The 14662-nt window shown below is 52.4% G+C and overlaps 1 protein-coding gene across 2 annotated transcripts in view; it reads left to right on the top strand.

Moving 5' to 3' along the window:
• Positions 1 to 598: 598 nt before the first annotated feature.
• Positions 599 to 14662, top strand: part of EPHA8 (EPH receptor A8) — a 55840-nt gene continuing 41776 nt past the window's right edge. For both annotated transcript variants that reach the window (XM_063176897.1, XM_063176896.1), the window contains exons 1-2: positions 599 to 754; positions 13900 to 13964. In XM_063176897.1, coding sequence (XP_063032967.1) covers positions 670 to 754; positions 13900 to 13964 — 150 coding nt within the window. In that variant the 5' untranslated portion in view covers positions 599 to 669. The remainder of the gene's footprint in view (positions 755 to 13899; positions 13965 to 14662) is intronic.

Here is a 14662-nt window from a genome sequence, read left to right as displayed (position 1 = left end):
CAGGGCTCCCCTCAGCGCCGCAAGTTTGTGTCTGGCGGCGGCGGGTGAGGAGAGCGGAGCGGGACGGGGGCACACGGGGCAGGGGGGGCTGTGGGAGCAGAGCGAGGCCGGGGAGATGCGGGACAGCGGGGGCTGTAGGAGCTGCCCGAGGCCGGGGGACACACGGGGCAGCGGGGGCTATGGGAGATGCGGGGCAGCGGGGGCTGTGGGAGCAGCCCGAGGCCGGGGGGCACACGGGGCAGCGGGGGCTGTGGGAGATGCGGGACAGCGGGGGCTGTGGGAGCTGCCCGAGGCCGGGGAGATGCGAGACAGCGGGGGCTCTCGGAGCTGCCCGAGGCCGGGGATGCGGGACAGCGGGGGCTGTGGGAGCTGCCCGAGGCCGGGGGTGCGGGACAGCGGGCAGCGGGAGCCCGGGCCAGCCCGGCTCCGGGCACAGAGCGCGTGTGGCGTGGGAAGGGGGGCTCGCTGCAGAGCCCACCCAGCCCATTGGCTTGCGAGCGGTGACGGGCAGGCTGCTCCCTCCCTGCCGCCCGCCCGTGTGGCTGCGAGCAATGTGCGCAAAGTGCCTTTGCATTGCCGGCCACTGCCGGAGCTCCGGGCAGAGGCAGCTCGCTCGCAGAGGTGCTGGGACAACCGAGGTGGCCCTGCGCTGGTGGCCCCCGCCGGACCATGGCATGGGCACAGGGGGATCTGACATCCTCGCTCTCCATCGTCATAACCTTGGCTGCCTGCCTCTCGGCCACCACCAGCGAAGGTAGGAACCGGGGTGGCCCTGGAGTGACGGGGCAGTGTTAGGGGCACCCGCGGGATCGCTGTGGCTGTTCGGATGAGCCCACATGGGCTCAGCCCTGCCGGGCTTTGCTTCTCTGTGCTCCCAGGGGAGTGCAGCTCCAGGTTCTTCCTGCCTGCCTGAGTTTGCTAATCCTGGAGCTTTTGCATCAGAGGAAAAACTTCGGAGCCGGTCAGGAGAACCTGACTCTGCAGCAATGCCGGCAGCCCTGCCTTCCTCCTGTGCCCGGGCTCTGCTGCAGCATGCAGGGGTGGCTGCAGAGAGGACAGGGACACCGGCTCCAGCTCAGCCATGGCGATCCCCATCCCTGGAGCTGGCAGCAGCGGGGCTGGGCGCGTTGGCCGAGCAGCGTGGGCTGTGATGGAGCGGGTGGGTGGGCACAGGAAGGTGTGCGGAGGATGAGGGGAGCTGGAAAGAGCATTCAGGTGGGAAACTTCTCGTGAGAGAAAGGGCTGGAAACTTCTGAAGTAGGAAGCAGGGATGCAGCTGAGGATCCTCTCCCGACATCTTGGAGTCAGCCACGTCAGGCCTGCTCTCTCCAGCCGGCCACTTTACCCAGCTGCCGGCTGCCCTCATCCCCGGGCCTCGTCCGTGTCCCTTCTCCAGTATTCCAGGCCCCTCTGGCTTTCGGCAGTGCTGCTCCTGCCACCCACCCGCTTGCCTGTCTCCCTCTGTGCTGGCAGCGGCGGCACGGCTGCTTCCCAGGTCTGCTGATCTTCATCGCCAGGGATCTGCTGTTCCCGCTCCCGAGCGTGTCCTTGGCACCGGCAGCAGCATCCTTCCTGCCTTCTGCTGTGCTTGAGAACCACGGCCAGCACGGCACAGGCTCTGCAGCGAGCCCCGGGGCCGGTGTCCCTGCCCCATGGAGGTGGTGGCATCTCTCCCTTCTCCTGCCCCAGCATCTCTGCCATCCTTCCAGCACACTGGGGCCCAAGGGCTGCCACCCCTGTGCCTCGTGCACTTTGAAGAACCCTGCTGGGTTGGGTCCTTGTGCTTACTGCCATCATCCAACACCCACCAGCATTTTCCTCACTTTTCCCCAATTTCCAGCTATTTGCTGGTCCTAGCTCTGTTTTCTGCCAAATGCCTACTTCCTGGCCTTCTTCCTGCTCCTTTTCCCATCTGCTTTGCTGCCCACACAGGGGGATGCATTAGGGTCTCACTGCTGGGGATGGGCTGTGACGGTGCAGAATGGGGCCCCAGCACCCCGACACTCCCAGCCCTTGCTTGGTCTTTGCTCTGGGATGCAGCAGCTGCCCTCTGCCCCATGCCCCGGGCAGGGAGTGGTGCAGGATGCTGCCTGTGCAGTGCCAGGCTCTCAGTGCTGCAGCCCCGCAAAGCCAAACAGCCCTGCCCGGACTTGGCACACGCTGGGCTCTGACAAGTGAGGCAAGGGCCTCCTTGCTGTACTCTACGGAGGAGATCCTGGATGCTGAGTTGGGCTTTGTGGTGTCTGCATGGATGGCCAGGCTCTGCACTGCTGTCTGCCTGTCGCCAGCTGGGACAGACCTGGCTTTCCCACAAGATTCGTTGGAAAAGAAGGCTATCCTCAATCACAGCCTTGGTCAGGAGGTTGCACAGGGCTGGGGATGTGCTGGGCTCTGGGGCAGACCGAGCAGTCTGGATCTCAATTAGACCAGACAGGAGGCACTGAATGGCATCAAGAAAAGGTGTGGGAGCCTGCAGAAAGCTGGTGGTGCTCCATCCACCACCACGATGATGCTCATGGATCCTGGGGCTCTGCTGTGCCCTGGCATGGAGCACTCAGTGCCAGCCAGGTCCGCAGCACAAGCACTGGAGCTGGGCTGTGGCTGTGGCTCTGCCGGTCCCCAGTGCGCCAGGGTTGGGCTGGGAGCCGCGTCCGCGCTGGATCAGCTGTGGTGGCGGTCGTTGAGCACCCCGGCGTGGGATGGGACTGGAAATGTGGGAGACGCCGCAGAGCAGAGCCCAGCCTTGGTGCATGCCACCCTCCAATTGTGCCAGGCTTGGCTGCCCCGTCCCAGAGCGTGTGGCGGCTACGGGCACGGCGTGAGGGTGTAGCCTGTTTGCCCATGAGCTCTGCCTGCTCCCACAGCCTCTCCGTGCCCTGCATTTCTGGCTGTGCTGCCGAGCAAACCCGGTGCTGGTTTGGGAACCACAAGGTAGAAAATTACAACCACAAAGCAAATTTCAGGCCACGGTGTGCTACACTCTGCATGCATGTATTGGGAGGCAGTTGGTGCATAAAAACATGTATTAACCTGTTTAAAAAAACAGCTTCAACCCTAGGTTTTTTTCCTTGCCAAGAGCTCCCAGTGCCTTTCTCTTTCCTGAAATATTTGTTCCAAGAAGTTTTAAGCTTATATTTTTTATTCCTTTCAGCCTTGTGTACAGGCGTGTGTGAGAAATAAGAGGAAAAGGGAATCGCTATTCCATGGGAAATCCCCCATTTCAGCACAGCAGCCATTGCGAAATGCATTGAAAGCCAAAACTCAGATTTTGTTTTAAAGAGGGGTAAAAATTTGCAGGATGTGGAAGATTTTTATTTGGAGTACTGAAAAAAGAATTGTCTGAAATTATTAAATTGCTTTAGAGCAGGGAGGTAGAAAAATTATTTTCAATATATATGATATTTCAATATAAGATATATCAATAATATGAAGTATGAGAGACTAAAAATATTTACACTATTGCAGACTGAGTTGCATAGGTGAAAATATTAAAGCAGGTATTTTATATTATAGCACAAATTGAAGTCAAACAATAAAATACAAAATATCTTTGTTAAATTGGAAGAAAATCAGACAAGCAGAAATCACCACATTTGGAACTTGGGTGGGGGGTAACAAAATTGTATTTTCTGTCAAAAAATGGCACTTCAAATGCTGCTGCTGGGGGTTTGCTCCCTCCCAGGTGGTGCCCCCAGCTCAGCTCTGCCCTCCTTCCATGAGACGGGTGACCTTCCTCCCCATCACAACATGGACCCCGTGGCCCGCGGGAGAGCTTGGAGAGCTCCATGTGGGGACCTGGTGAAGCAGGGGAGGGGGATTTGGGGACATTTCCCCCAGCTTTTGGGGGCACATCGCGCTGGCTGAGGCAAACAGCAGGTGATGGGGACGGGGTGATGTACAGGGGAGGACGCTGAGCCGAGGAGAGGATGCTCATCTTTTCCTTGTACCACAGTGATGGGGTTTTGTTCCTCCACTCAACAGGGATGGGGTGCGGGAAGGCACCAGAATCCTTGGGAAAACCCAGCCGCTCACTGCGCTGCTGAAACGGGGGCCACAGGAAGGGTTCATGGGGGTCTCCCCCGCTAATCTCTCTTTGTAATCTCATTAATTGCCCCTCTGCTCAAACAGAAAAAAAGGTAAAAACTAATCTGCATGTTTATTCAATGCTTCTTTCCTACTTCTCTGCAGCAATGCCAAAGTCGGGGCTGCGGGAAAAGCAAGACATTGAAAGGGAGAGGAAATCGCCTTTTCCGTTTTAAAAAGGCTGTGGGGGTCTGTGCTCCTCTCTGAGGATAGGAAACAAGAGTGTTTAAGCTTATAGACTTTTGATGATGGGGGATGGAGAAGCATTGGTTTAAAACAGGGAGCTGGTTTAGGCTACATTAGTGAAAAAAAAAATCTGGGGGTGTTTAATTTTTTGATTGCTCCCAAAATGCTGATATAAAGCAAATATTTGTATAATTTTAGGTAGGCTTACAGGGATATGTTTCTGGTGCCATCTTCATTTCCATCCCTCTTGTATTAATAGCTTATAAAACTTCTGGAAAATCAACCTCCAAAATTTGCAGAAAAATAACACACCTGTGTACGAAACACACCTACTTTGGCAGGTTTTTCATTCTCCTTGAATTCTCGTTTCCTGAAATTGCAAGGGGTTGTTTCCAGTGACAATAAATGAGCACCCATTTTGGTGATGGTGGAAATGGATCTGATAAAGCCAAATTTAAGTACAACTGAAAACCTGATGAATTGCTTCGGAGAGGAAAGAATTCCTTATTTTTTCGATTGCTGAAAGGTGGTTAGCAAAATATTTTGCTCAAAAAAAAAAACCTCAACAAGCCAAAAGATGCTCGGGAAGAGTGGAAGCTCATCCCACACATGCCAGGTCAGTGCTGGGTGCCGGCGGCAGGGCTCGGGGAGCACAGGTTTTCTGGAGACATCCCGCCACCTCCGCTCTTTGTTCTGCTCGGGTCCTGTGTTCTGCCTGTCCCTGCTGGCCTCGCTGGCAGTCTTCGGTGCTGCCTTTATCTCCAGGGGCACATCCATTCATATGATAACTCTATTCATACCCTGACAGTTTTTGATAGTTCATTCTTCTAACCCAGCCTGTTTGCGTGGCCAACACTCAAAATGATTCCTCTGTCACAGAGGCGATTAACCCCTTCAGCCTTACCAGTCCCAAAGGCAGTAGTCAGATAATGCACTTGTATTACCTTCAAAATAAACAAAACCCCCCGTCCTGCCCGTGTCGGTGCGCGATACTCGGTGTCATAAATAACTGTGTAAAGGATGGAACTCCTTGATGGATCAGATGCAGGCACACCAATAAAGCCTAAGGATGGAACTCCTTGATGGATCAGATCCAGGCACACCAATAAAGCCTAATGAAGTGTATTTGGCCCAGGGATAGCGGCCAGAAGAGTATTCACCGTTTATCTGAAAACATCGGCAAAGGCAGTGCTGCTTTTAATAATCCCTTCCAAGGGCTTGTCAGCCCCAGCCTTTAAAAATCAGGCCCCTCATTCCCTAATACAAATTTCCCTGGCTTCACCTTCCAGCCGTTTGTTCTTGTTGGGTTTTCCTGCAGGATTAGAGAGCCCGTCTTTTTCAGCGGTGAAAGTGGTAAACTCAACCCATGCACCTCGCAGCCCTTGTGGGCACGAACAGATTGGGCTCTGCAGGTTCCCTTCTGTGATTTTTCTTTACCTCCAGCCCTGGTTATCATAGTTTTGCCTACGGTATCTTCTGCTCTATGTCCAGTTTCTCCTATTTAAAATGCTTGTTTACCACATTAGTGAGTGACAACAGTGCTGGCTGCAGCTGGATAGATGAATCCATCCCAGCTCCATCCCAGCATCAACGATGCCGCAAGTTCCTGGGTCTTTCCTTGGATGAAATACCTTCTGTATTATGCACCTTCCATGCAATTATTAAAGACTTTTGTGATATTTAATTACCAGTGGTATGAGATATTCAGCCTGTCCTCTCAAAGGTAGTTAGTATTGGTATTTTTGTCTGTGAAAATGTTCCATTTTAGAAAGCTATTTTTAAGAGAGCAAAGGCAAAAGCCTTTAAAAGAAATTATCTTGCTTTTAAAATGTCATTGGGGTACAAACAGCTCAGCACAGTTTAGGGTGGCCAACTGGTGCGAGAGCAAAGATGTCCTCAGAGAAATTAGGGAAAAAGCATACGACAGCCTGAAAAACTGCCATGCAAAGCCCCTCCAGATAATCCAGATAAGCGAGCACATTTGTAAAACCCACGTTTCCCTAATGAGGATTCCAGAGAGGATAACACTCAAAGCTTTACCAGAACTGCAGGGACACAGGGATCGGTGGGAAGGGCAGAATGGCATTTTCAGGGTGCTGCAAGGTTTGCCCTGGCTCTGATATGGGCACAGATCTCCAGTGCCAGGTTTGCCTGGGTGGCATGGGAAGAAGTGGCAGTATGGAATAAGAAATCTTCCAGATCCCAAACAGGCAGGAGATAACTGAGGGGGCACGCAGCTTATGTGTGGGGAGTGAGATAGTCTGGGAAAAGGACTTGGGACAGTGTTAGCAGCATACGTGGCATGAGCTTCAATGTCCAAAAAATGCAGCAGAGGTTGGAAAACTTGGTGATTAAAGCTGAAAATGCATTTGTGTCTATTTTATTATACCAAACGGATGTGAGAAAAGAGAAGAAGGAGTCAGGACTAGTGTGAGGACACTGGGACAAACCCCTCTGGACACAACTCCCCTCTCTTGGACTCTGTACCACAGAGGTATTTCTGACTGCAAGCAGAAGACGTTTATCTTGTGTTAGAAAACTCCTGTGTAATTTTTAAAGGCTGTCACAATATTGCATTACTGGTACCATGAGGTGTTCAGGCTGTCCCTGTACCTGAACTGCAGCTCAGAGGGAGGGCACAGGTCCATTACCAGTTCCTCAAGCTTCTGGCTTTGGTCAAGGATGCCAGGAGCCACTCTCTGGTGGTGTGGGAGTTGAATAGATCTGTTCTCACAGGGCTTTAGCCAGATGAGATATCAAGGGGTGGCTGTGCCTGGCATGGGCTCCTCTCTGCTCAGGGACAGGGCCGTGTCGTTGTGCTGTCCCTCAGGCTGGGGACGTTGTGGAAGGAAAGACACGTGTGACTCCCAGATGGCCAAATCCAGACCTGGGGGCACCAGCTGTGCCTCCTCCAGGGCCACAGGGACCCCAGTTCTCCATCCCCAGCCTCACTGCAGTCTTGCTTCTTCCCCTGTTCACTTTGGTTGTTTCCATGGAATTTCTTGAATCCCTGACCTTTCTCACACCCCTATCCCCAGGGCCTTCCCACCTCTTCCTCTGGCTTCTGCCCTGAGTTACAGCGAGCCCAGTCACCCCTAGAGCCTGAAATAGTTCCTTTCCCACCAGCTGCAGGACCAGGGACATGGGAGTGTGGGGTCACCCTCACTCAGAGCCCTGTCCAGCCCCACATGCTCATCCTCGAGCGCTGGGACAGCCCGGGGTGTCCTGACATTTCCAGTTTCAGCTTGCACTGGAACCAGTGAATGCCACAGTGCCAGGCTGTACACCTGTACTGGGGCTGGGTACACACCTGAACTGGGGCTGGGTACACACCTGAACTGGGGCTGCACACCTGAACTGGAGATGGGTACACACCTGTACTGGGGCTGCACACCTGAACTGGGGCTGCACACCTGAACTGGAGATGGGTACACACCTGAACTGGGGCTGGGTACACACCTGTACTGGGGCTGCACACCTGAACTGGGGCTGGGTACACACCTGAACTGGAGATGGGTACACACCTGTACTGGGGATGGCTGCACACCTGTACTGGGGCTGGGTACACACCTGTACTGGGGCTGCACACCTGAACTGGGGCTGGGTACACACCTGAACTGGAGATGGGTACACACCTGTACTGGGGATGGCTGCACACCTGTACTGGGGCTGGGTACACACCTGTACTGGGGCTGCACACCTGAACTGGGGATGGGTACACAGCTGTACTGGGGATGGCTGCACACCTGTACTGGGGCTGGGTACACACCTGTACTGGGGCTGGGTACACACCTGTACCAGGGGTGCACACCTGTACTGGGGATGGCTGCACACCTGTACTGCGATGCACACCAGTACTGTAACACCCTGCCCAGTGGTGGGGAGTGTGTTTAATTTGGGTCTCCTACACCAGCACGCCCAGTTCTCCCTGTCTGTCCCCCTGCACACAAGCATTGGGAGTCTCTAAGCCAGGAGGATACATGACCATTTTACATCTCTATTTTCTCACCTGTAGTTTTGAGAGGGAACATCTTTTTGTTGTTCGGCTTTTGATGTGCCTTTTTCTTTTTTTTTTTCTGGGAAGAAAAAATCTGCCCTATAATTTCAAGGGTTTTAGCCTTAGAAATACTTTATTCAGGGTGTTTTGTTTGGTTTCATTTTTTGCATTATTTCACAACACCTCAGTCCTACCACGGGTAGGTAAGGTGCTCTTGCACTGCACATTATCTTACATGATATCATGCAGGGGCTGGAAGGATCAGGTTGATAATTTTATTTTTAAAACCTGAACTGAGGCTTTTTGTTAGCACTGATTGAACAAACAAGCTTTCTTCCTACATCAAAGTATCTCCTGCTCTGGGTATAGTGAAAAGGGGTGACCCTCTGGGCAGTCCTTATGGGCATTGCCGCTCCTGATGCATTACAAAATGATATAAAATTAAATGCAGAAAGTTCACAGCAACAATCTGGAGGTCTGAGAAGAAATCCTGAAATGGGAATTAGGGCACAGCCAAAAAGCAGCACTGCTTTCATTTGAAAATGTTTCTTTTTAGCTTGATGGGTTGGTTTTTGGTGTTTCTTTTTGGTGTTTATTTTTTATTTCTTTGGTTTGTTTGGTATTTTTCTTCTCTGGTTTTTTTTTTCCTTTCCTTTCCTTTCCTTTCATTTCATTTTATTTTATTTTATTTTATTTTATTTTATTTTATTTTATTTTATTTTATTTTATTTTATTTTGCTTTGTTTTATTATGTTTTCCAGCCTGATTCTGGCATTTCCAGAAGTGTGGAAATCCAAAATTCCTGCCAGATTTGATGATATTTCCTGGATCTACCCGCACTGCTTTTCTAAACTCCTTCTCTGGGCAGCCGAGGCCGGTGGGTGCCGAGGGCAGCCCCATCCCCGCTGTGTCCTGAGTATGTGCAGCCTTGTGGATGAGCAGCTGCCTGCAGGAAAATCCTGCCTGAATCCGGCTGCTGGTCTGGCAGAGCAGCAACCCAGTGCTGGCCAGGATCTGTGGGGAGCATCCCTGCACAAGCTCCCGAAAGGAGGGATCTGATCTGCCCTCCAGGCAGGCTGCTCCTCCCTCTGAGCCCTCCCCGTTGGGGAATAAATGGCTATTTTTCATTCCTTAAAGATAAATACTGTCCCAGGGATCAGGAGGCTGAAAGCAAAGCTTCCCATCTTGTCCTCTCACCATGTTCCAAGGCCAGTAAGACTTGACTTTGTGTCTCAGCTTTGCCTCCTGATTTGGAAAGGTCACAGCTGCCTGTTCAGCTGGCCCCTGCATTAAGTGGTGGGACACAAACAGCTGACCCACCCTGGCCCCACCAAGTTCTGCCCCAGATTACAAGGAATGAATGCCACTGGCTCTTGTTCCCCTCCTCTCAGGAAGCCTTTTGCTGCCTCTCTTCCCCCTGTGGATAACCATCCCTGTGTCATTCCCCCATGAAGAGGGGCTGGGGCTGTGGGGCTGCTGCGGGCTGTGCAGAGTTGTGGAGCTGAGCCTGCTGGTCTTTGGGTAGTGGGGAGCAGCCAAGCTGTGCTGGTAAGAGTTTAATTATCGATGCAAAAGGCATTGTTGCATGGCGGGGGGGGGAGCCTTGCTGTGAATCTTGGGAGGCCTTTGAAGTTGTGATGGAGAGGAACTGAAGCCCAAGGGAACAGGGCTGCTCCCAGTGACCCTTCCTCCCCACGCCTGCGCTACAAAGCCCCTGCCTAAGAGGGAGATGGTGGAGTAATTAGAGGGAGGACCACAGTGAGTTAACAATTAGTGAGGGTGCTCAGAGCCCTCTTTGGTCCCCCACTGTTTTTCCAGAGGCTGGGACTCAGCACATCCACCAGTGTGTCACCCCCAGGCTTGTTCCACCACCCCACCATGAACCCGGGGTGGGCTGAGGATGCACAAGCTCCCCTAGGTACCAGAAGCCCATTCCTGAGCCCAGGATGCTTGGATGTGAGATTCCAGTGTGCCCCCACATCTGTTTGTAGGGATGCAATACATCCCTGCAGGAGCTGTGGCCAGCAGTGAAAGTGTTGGGAAGGGTATGTAAGCACTCACTCTTTATAGATGATATAGATATATATGATACAGATATAAACATAAATATTGATATAAATATAGAGATAAGCTAGAGATATACAGATGATATAGATGTAGATATAAATATAGATATGGATATAAATGTATAGATAAGAGAGAAATGTACAGATGACATTGATATAGATATAGATGATATAGGCATATATGATACAGATATAAATATAGATATTGGTATAAATATATAGATAAGATAGAGATATACAGATGATATATAGATATAGATGATATAGATATAGATATAGATGATATAGATATAGATATAGATATAGATATAGATATAGATATAGATATAGATATAGATATAGATATAGATATAGATATAGATATAGATATAGATATAGATATAGATATAGATAGATATAGAAATAGATATAGATACAGATATATGGCAAGAGATACATGGTCCCAAGTAAAACTCACATCCTCTGCATGCTAGTCCCACTCTCAGGTCCCTCACTTATCCCAGGCAGGATATAGGATTTGGTAGATACGGGTATGGAAATGGATACAGATATAGATCCAACAGCAGAGATATAGGTATAAATACAATATATACATAGATCATATACTGATTTGCACACTTTGACTCCTGCCTAGTCTGCCTAGGCTGCAATGTCCACTGCTCATGCACCATTGCACGATGCAACTTTATGCAGCATGAGGGTCCGCCCTACGTGAGCCTCTGTCTGCAGACCCCAGTTGTGCTGGGAAACGACCTGCTCTCTCCTAGGTGCTTACATTTGAATGGGCAATCAGGCTTGACAGCTTTTCCACCAGGGCGAGAATTTCCCCTGACACCTCCTGGTGTTTTGGCTCAATACCCGAGGCAAGGCCAAGGCACAGAATGGGGAAATGACAAAATGGTGCTGAGAAAAACAAAATGGAGCTCACGGTTTGAGACTGATACGTGCAGACAGTCCATAGCATCAAAGAGAATTGCCCAGCTGTAGGAGAGAGGTCTCCCAAACCAGCACATTTTCTGAAAAAATGTTTGAGCTGAAAGGGGTCCTTTGTGGTGGCCTTGCTCACTCTGCGGCTTCGCAGGGGGCTCAGAGCATCGGCCCCGAGGGGCAGCGCGGCCGGGGGCTCGCTGCACGGGGCACAGCGGGCACTGGGGGTGGCAGCTGCCCTTGGAGCTGGGCCGTAACCTGGGCTGGAACCTGGGCTGGAACCAGCTGGGTTTTGGGAGAGCGTTGGTGTCCTCATATAGGAGCGTGTCACGGTGCTGCTGGATGGACACTGGGATCCAGTGGGTGGGCTCTCCATGAGTTAACAGGAGCTCTAGGACACACAGTGCCTTTGTGTTTGTGCAGTGCTTGCTGTGTGGGCTTAAAATGCAGGGCTCTGAGCACTTGGCTGAAGTGAGGGAGTAAAAGAAACTTATCCCTCTTCCTGCAAAGAGGAATCTGACGATGGGTGGGATGCAAGCTGGCATAGGTTGTCTGGGAACCAAAGCAACTGAAAGGAGAAGACTCCTTCAGGTCATGACAACATCTCTGTGAGACTGGGTGATGACCATATGGTCAGGGTGGTGGGATGAGGTGTAGCAAGCTGGCTCCAGGTCCCACAGGCTGTTGGCAGACAAGTCTGGGGTACACCCACTGTATGCTCTCAGCATCATTCCTCACAATGCGATGATCCCGCTGGACCCCAGCTCATGCAGGCTCCTCCTGCTGCTTGCAGAGCAGGGGGAGGCAGCCACATCCATTGCTGAGCATCCCAGCGTGGGAAAGAGGGTGCAGAGACCACGGTGGGGGGGAGAGAGGGTCTGCCAAAGCTGTCCCCTCCGTGCAACCTGCCTGCTGAGGGTCACCAGGACTGTGGTCCTGCACTGTGAACAGGGAAACTCCCAAGCCTGGGCTCCTGCTGGGTGAATTACCCAGGGAAAATAGGCAGAAAATCTTCAGATTAACAATAACAAATAAAAATGGATTTGAGATCTCTGAGGTAATTACTCTGTGCTGAGGGCAAGGGGCCTCTTTAGCAGTGGGAGCAGTGCTGCGCAGGGAGTGGAGGGGCTTGGCCTGCTGTTGGGCCAATGGAACCACACAAGAAACCCTGGAAATTCTTTCAAATTGTTCTGCTAACATTAATAAATGCCTCAAAAGCTCCTAATCTGCTCTGTCAGGAGCATGACGTCCGGGTGTTTCACAGCCAGCTCACGTCTCTGCTCCTCTCTCCTCCCCTCTCCTTCCCTGCCTGGTAATAGTAAATGAAAGTGGCACCCGTTCCTCAGGCTACAGAGAGCAGCCTCATGCTGAGTCCAGGCTCTGCAGGGACTGGAGCCACTGTCCTGATATGCCCTGTCCCTGCTGTGACGAGCTGGTCCTGGCAACAAGAGCACCATCCCTCCTGAGCCCGGGGCCAGCCCAGCCCTGGTGCTGCAGAGGGATGCTGTGACCAGGTGCCTCCAGGTCCACTTTGGTGCTCCTCAAGGGTGAGGAAAGGCAGCCAGCAAGGATGAAGCTTCCTGTGGCATTGACCTCACTGGGTGGCTCCAGGATAAAGGGAATGGGGAAAGCTGGAGGCACTGGGGGTCCCTGTGGGAGTCTGGTGCTCTTGGGGGGTGTTGAGGCATCAGGGTCCTGGTGCCCACTGCTCCAAGGGTCAAGGCACCTTGCTGGCAGCCTCCCCCAAGCCTCCATCCCTCTGGGTCTGCACCATGGAGCTGGGGCTCCTTCCCCAGGTGCTGAGCAACTCGAGCTTATCAGGCAAGGCAAGGCTGTCCTCTGCTTGATGCTGTGGGGTCTGACCATGGGGCTCAGATGGCTCAGAGGCAGCAGTTCCATGGCACCCTGCTTTCCTCCACTGCTGCCACTGCACAGGTTTCCACAGGAAGCTTCTGAGCACACTGGAAGGCATCCTCACCTCTCCTACCACGCAATCTGCTCCCCTCTTCCTGCAGTTTGCCTCTGTCTCCTCTTTAAGTCGGGCTCCTGGTGGTGGCAGGGATTTGGAGGGGCCGGCTTTGATGGACTTCTCCAGTGGGGTGTCAGCCAGGACCATGGGGAGTCTCTTTGTGCTGGAGCTGGGCACTGCAGTGTGCAATTACAGCAGCTGCTGGAGTGCAGACTTCAAACCAGGGATGCTGAGAGGGAGCTGTGCCTAAAGGGCTTCCAGAGGAGAAGGGTCCAGCTGAGAAATGATGCTCCAGTTGCATCAGTCTTGGCCCACGGTGGGACTGGTGGACAACCTCATGCTGGGAGTTTGTTTCCACAACCCTTCCTTGCTCTGCATTCCCTCCAGCCTGCTCTTTGCAGCTTCCTCTCCCCCAAAGGTCACACTGCTCTCAGTGCTGGGGCCAGGACTCAACTCTATCCTGAACCACCAGCTCTGGGGAGCATCCCTTATTGCCATCCCCAAGCTCCATACCTGCCTCATATCCAGCCAGGTTATCCCTGAAGGAAGATTGATGGATGGGGGGCATTTTCAAGGAAATGGCGAGTGAAGAGGGCTTCTTCATGGTGGCTCTGTTCCTTGGGGATGGGGACAAAGCTTTCTAACACAGCTTTTACTCCTGTGTTTTCCAGTGAACTTGCTAGACACATCAACAATCCTGGGAGACTGGGGCTGGATGACTTATCCCTCACATGGGGTAAGTATGAAGAGACTGTTGGCAGGGGGACCCCAGTGGGCTGGGTCACCATGGGTCACTGTGGCAGGAGTTAGGGGATGAGTAGGGAATGGACATCTCAGCCCCAAGTCAGTGCTGATGAGGCAAACAGACCATGTCTGTTGGGAAAATGCCAGCCTGATAGACTGGCAGAGGGATACAGCTGTTTGGGAAATGCCATTTCACCTTCCGTGTGCCCTGGTAAGGACCAGGCCGTCACCAGGTCCTGAACTCTGAAGGGACTCAAGAGCTGGGACATGCTAAGAAGTGTCTCATTCCTCACTGCACTGTGAGCATCAGGGGGAACAGCCCCAAATGACCAGGAAGGTCCCAACCAGCCGGAATCCAAGGAGTTTCTGTGAGCACTGGGCAAGAGGGGCAGGGCAGCCTCCCCTGTGGATGGCATCCTACAGCAGTGGGGGTGCAGAGGAGGGATGGTGGCTGGTGACCTCACCCCCAGCCTGCCATCTCCACCAGCTGGATCCTTCCCACACTCTCCCTTCATTTGCATTTCCATGCCCAGGTTTTCCTGACACAGTAGCTTTCTGGAAATAGTAAGTTCCAGATGTCAGGGTGACCTGGCTGGAAGGATTTTTCTCATTCATTTAGTGAACAGAAACAATCCCATAAATACCCACAGGACCAACTGCAAGGCACAGTGGGGCTTTCTGCAGGCACAA

The sequence above is a fragment of the Melospiza melodia genome, chromosome 26, assembly GCF_035770615.1.
Source record: "Melospiza melodia melodia isolate bMelMel2 chromosome 26, bMelMel2.pri, whole genome shotgun sequence".
Classification (NCBI taxonomy): domain Eukaryota; kingdom Metazoa; phylum Chordata; class Aves; order Passeriformes; family Passerellidae; genus Melospiza; species Melospiza melodia.
The sequence above is the reverse complement of the archived record's forward strand: the minus strand, read 5'-3'. Positions and strand labels throughout refer to the sequence as shown.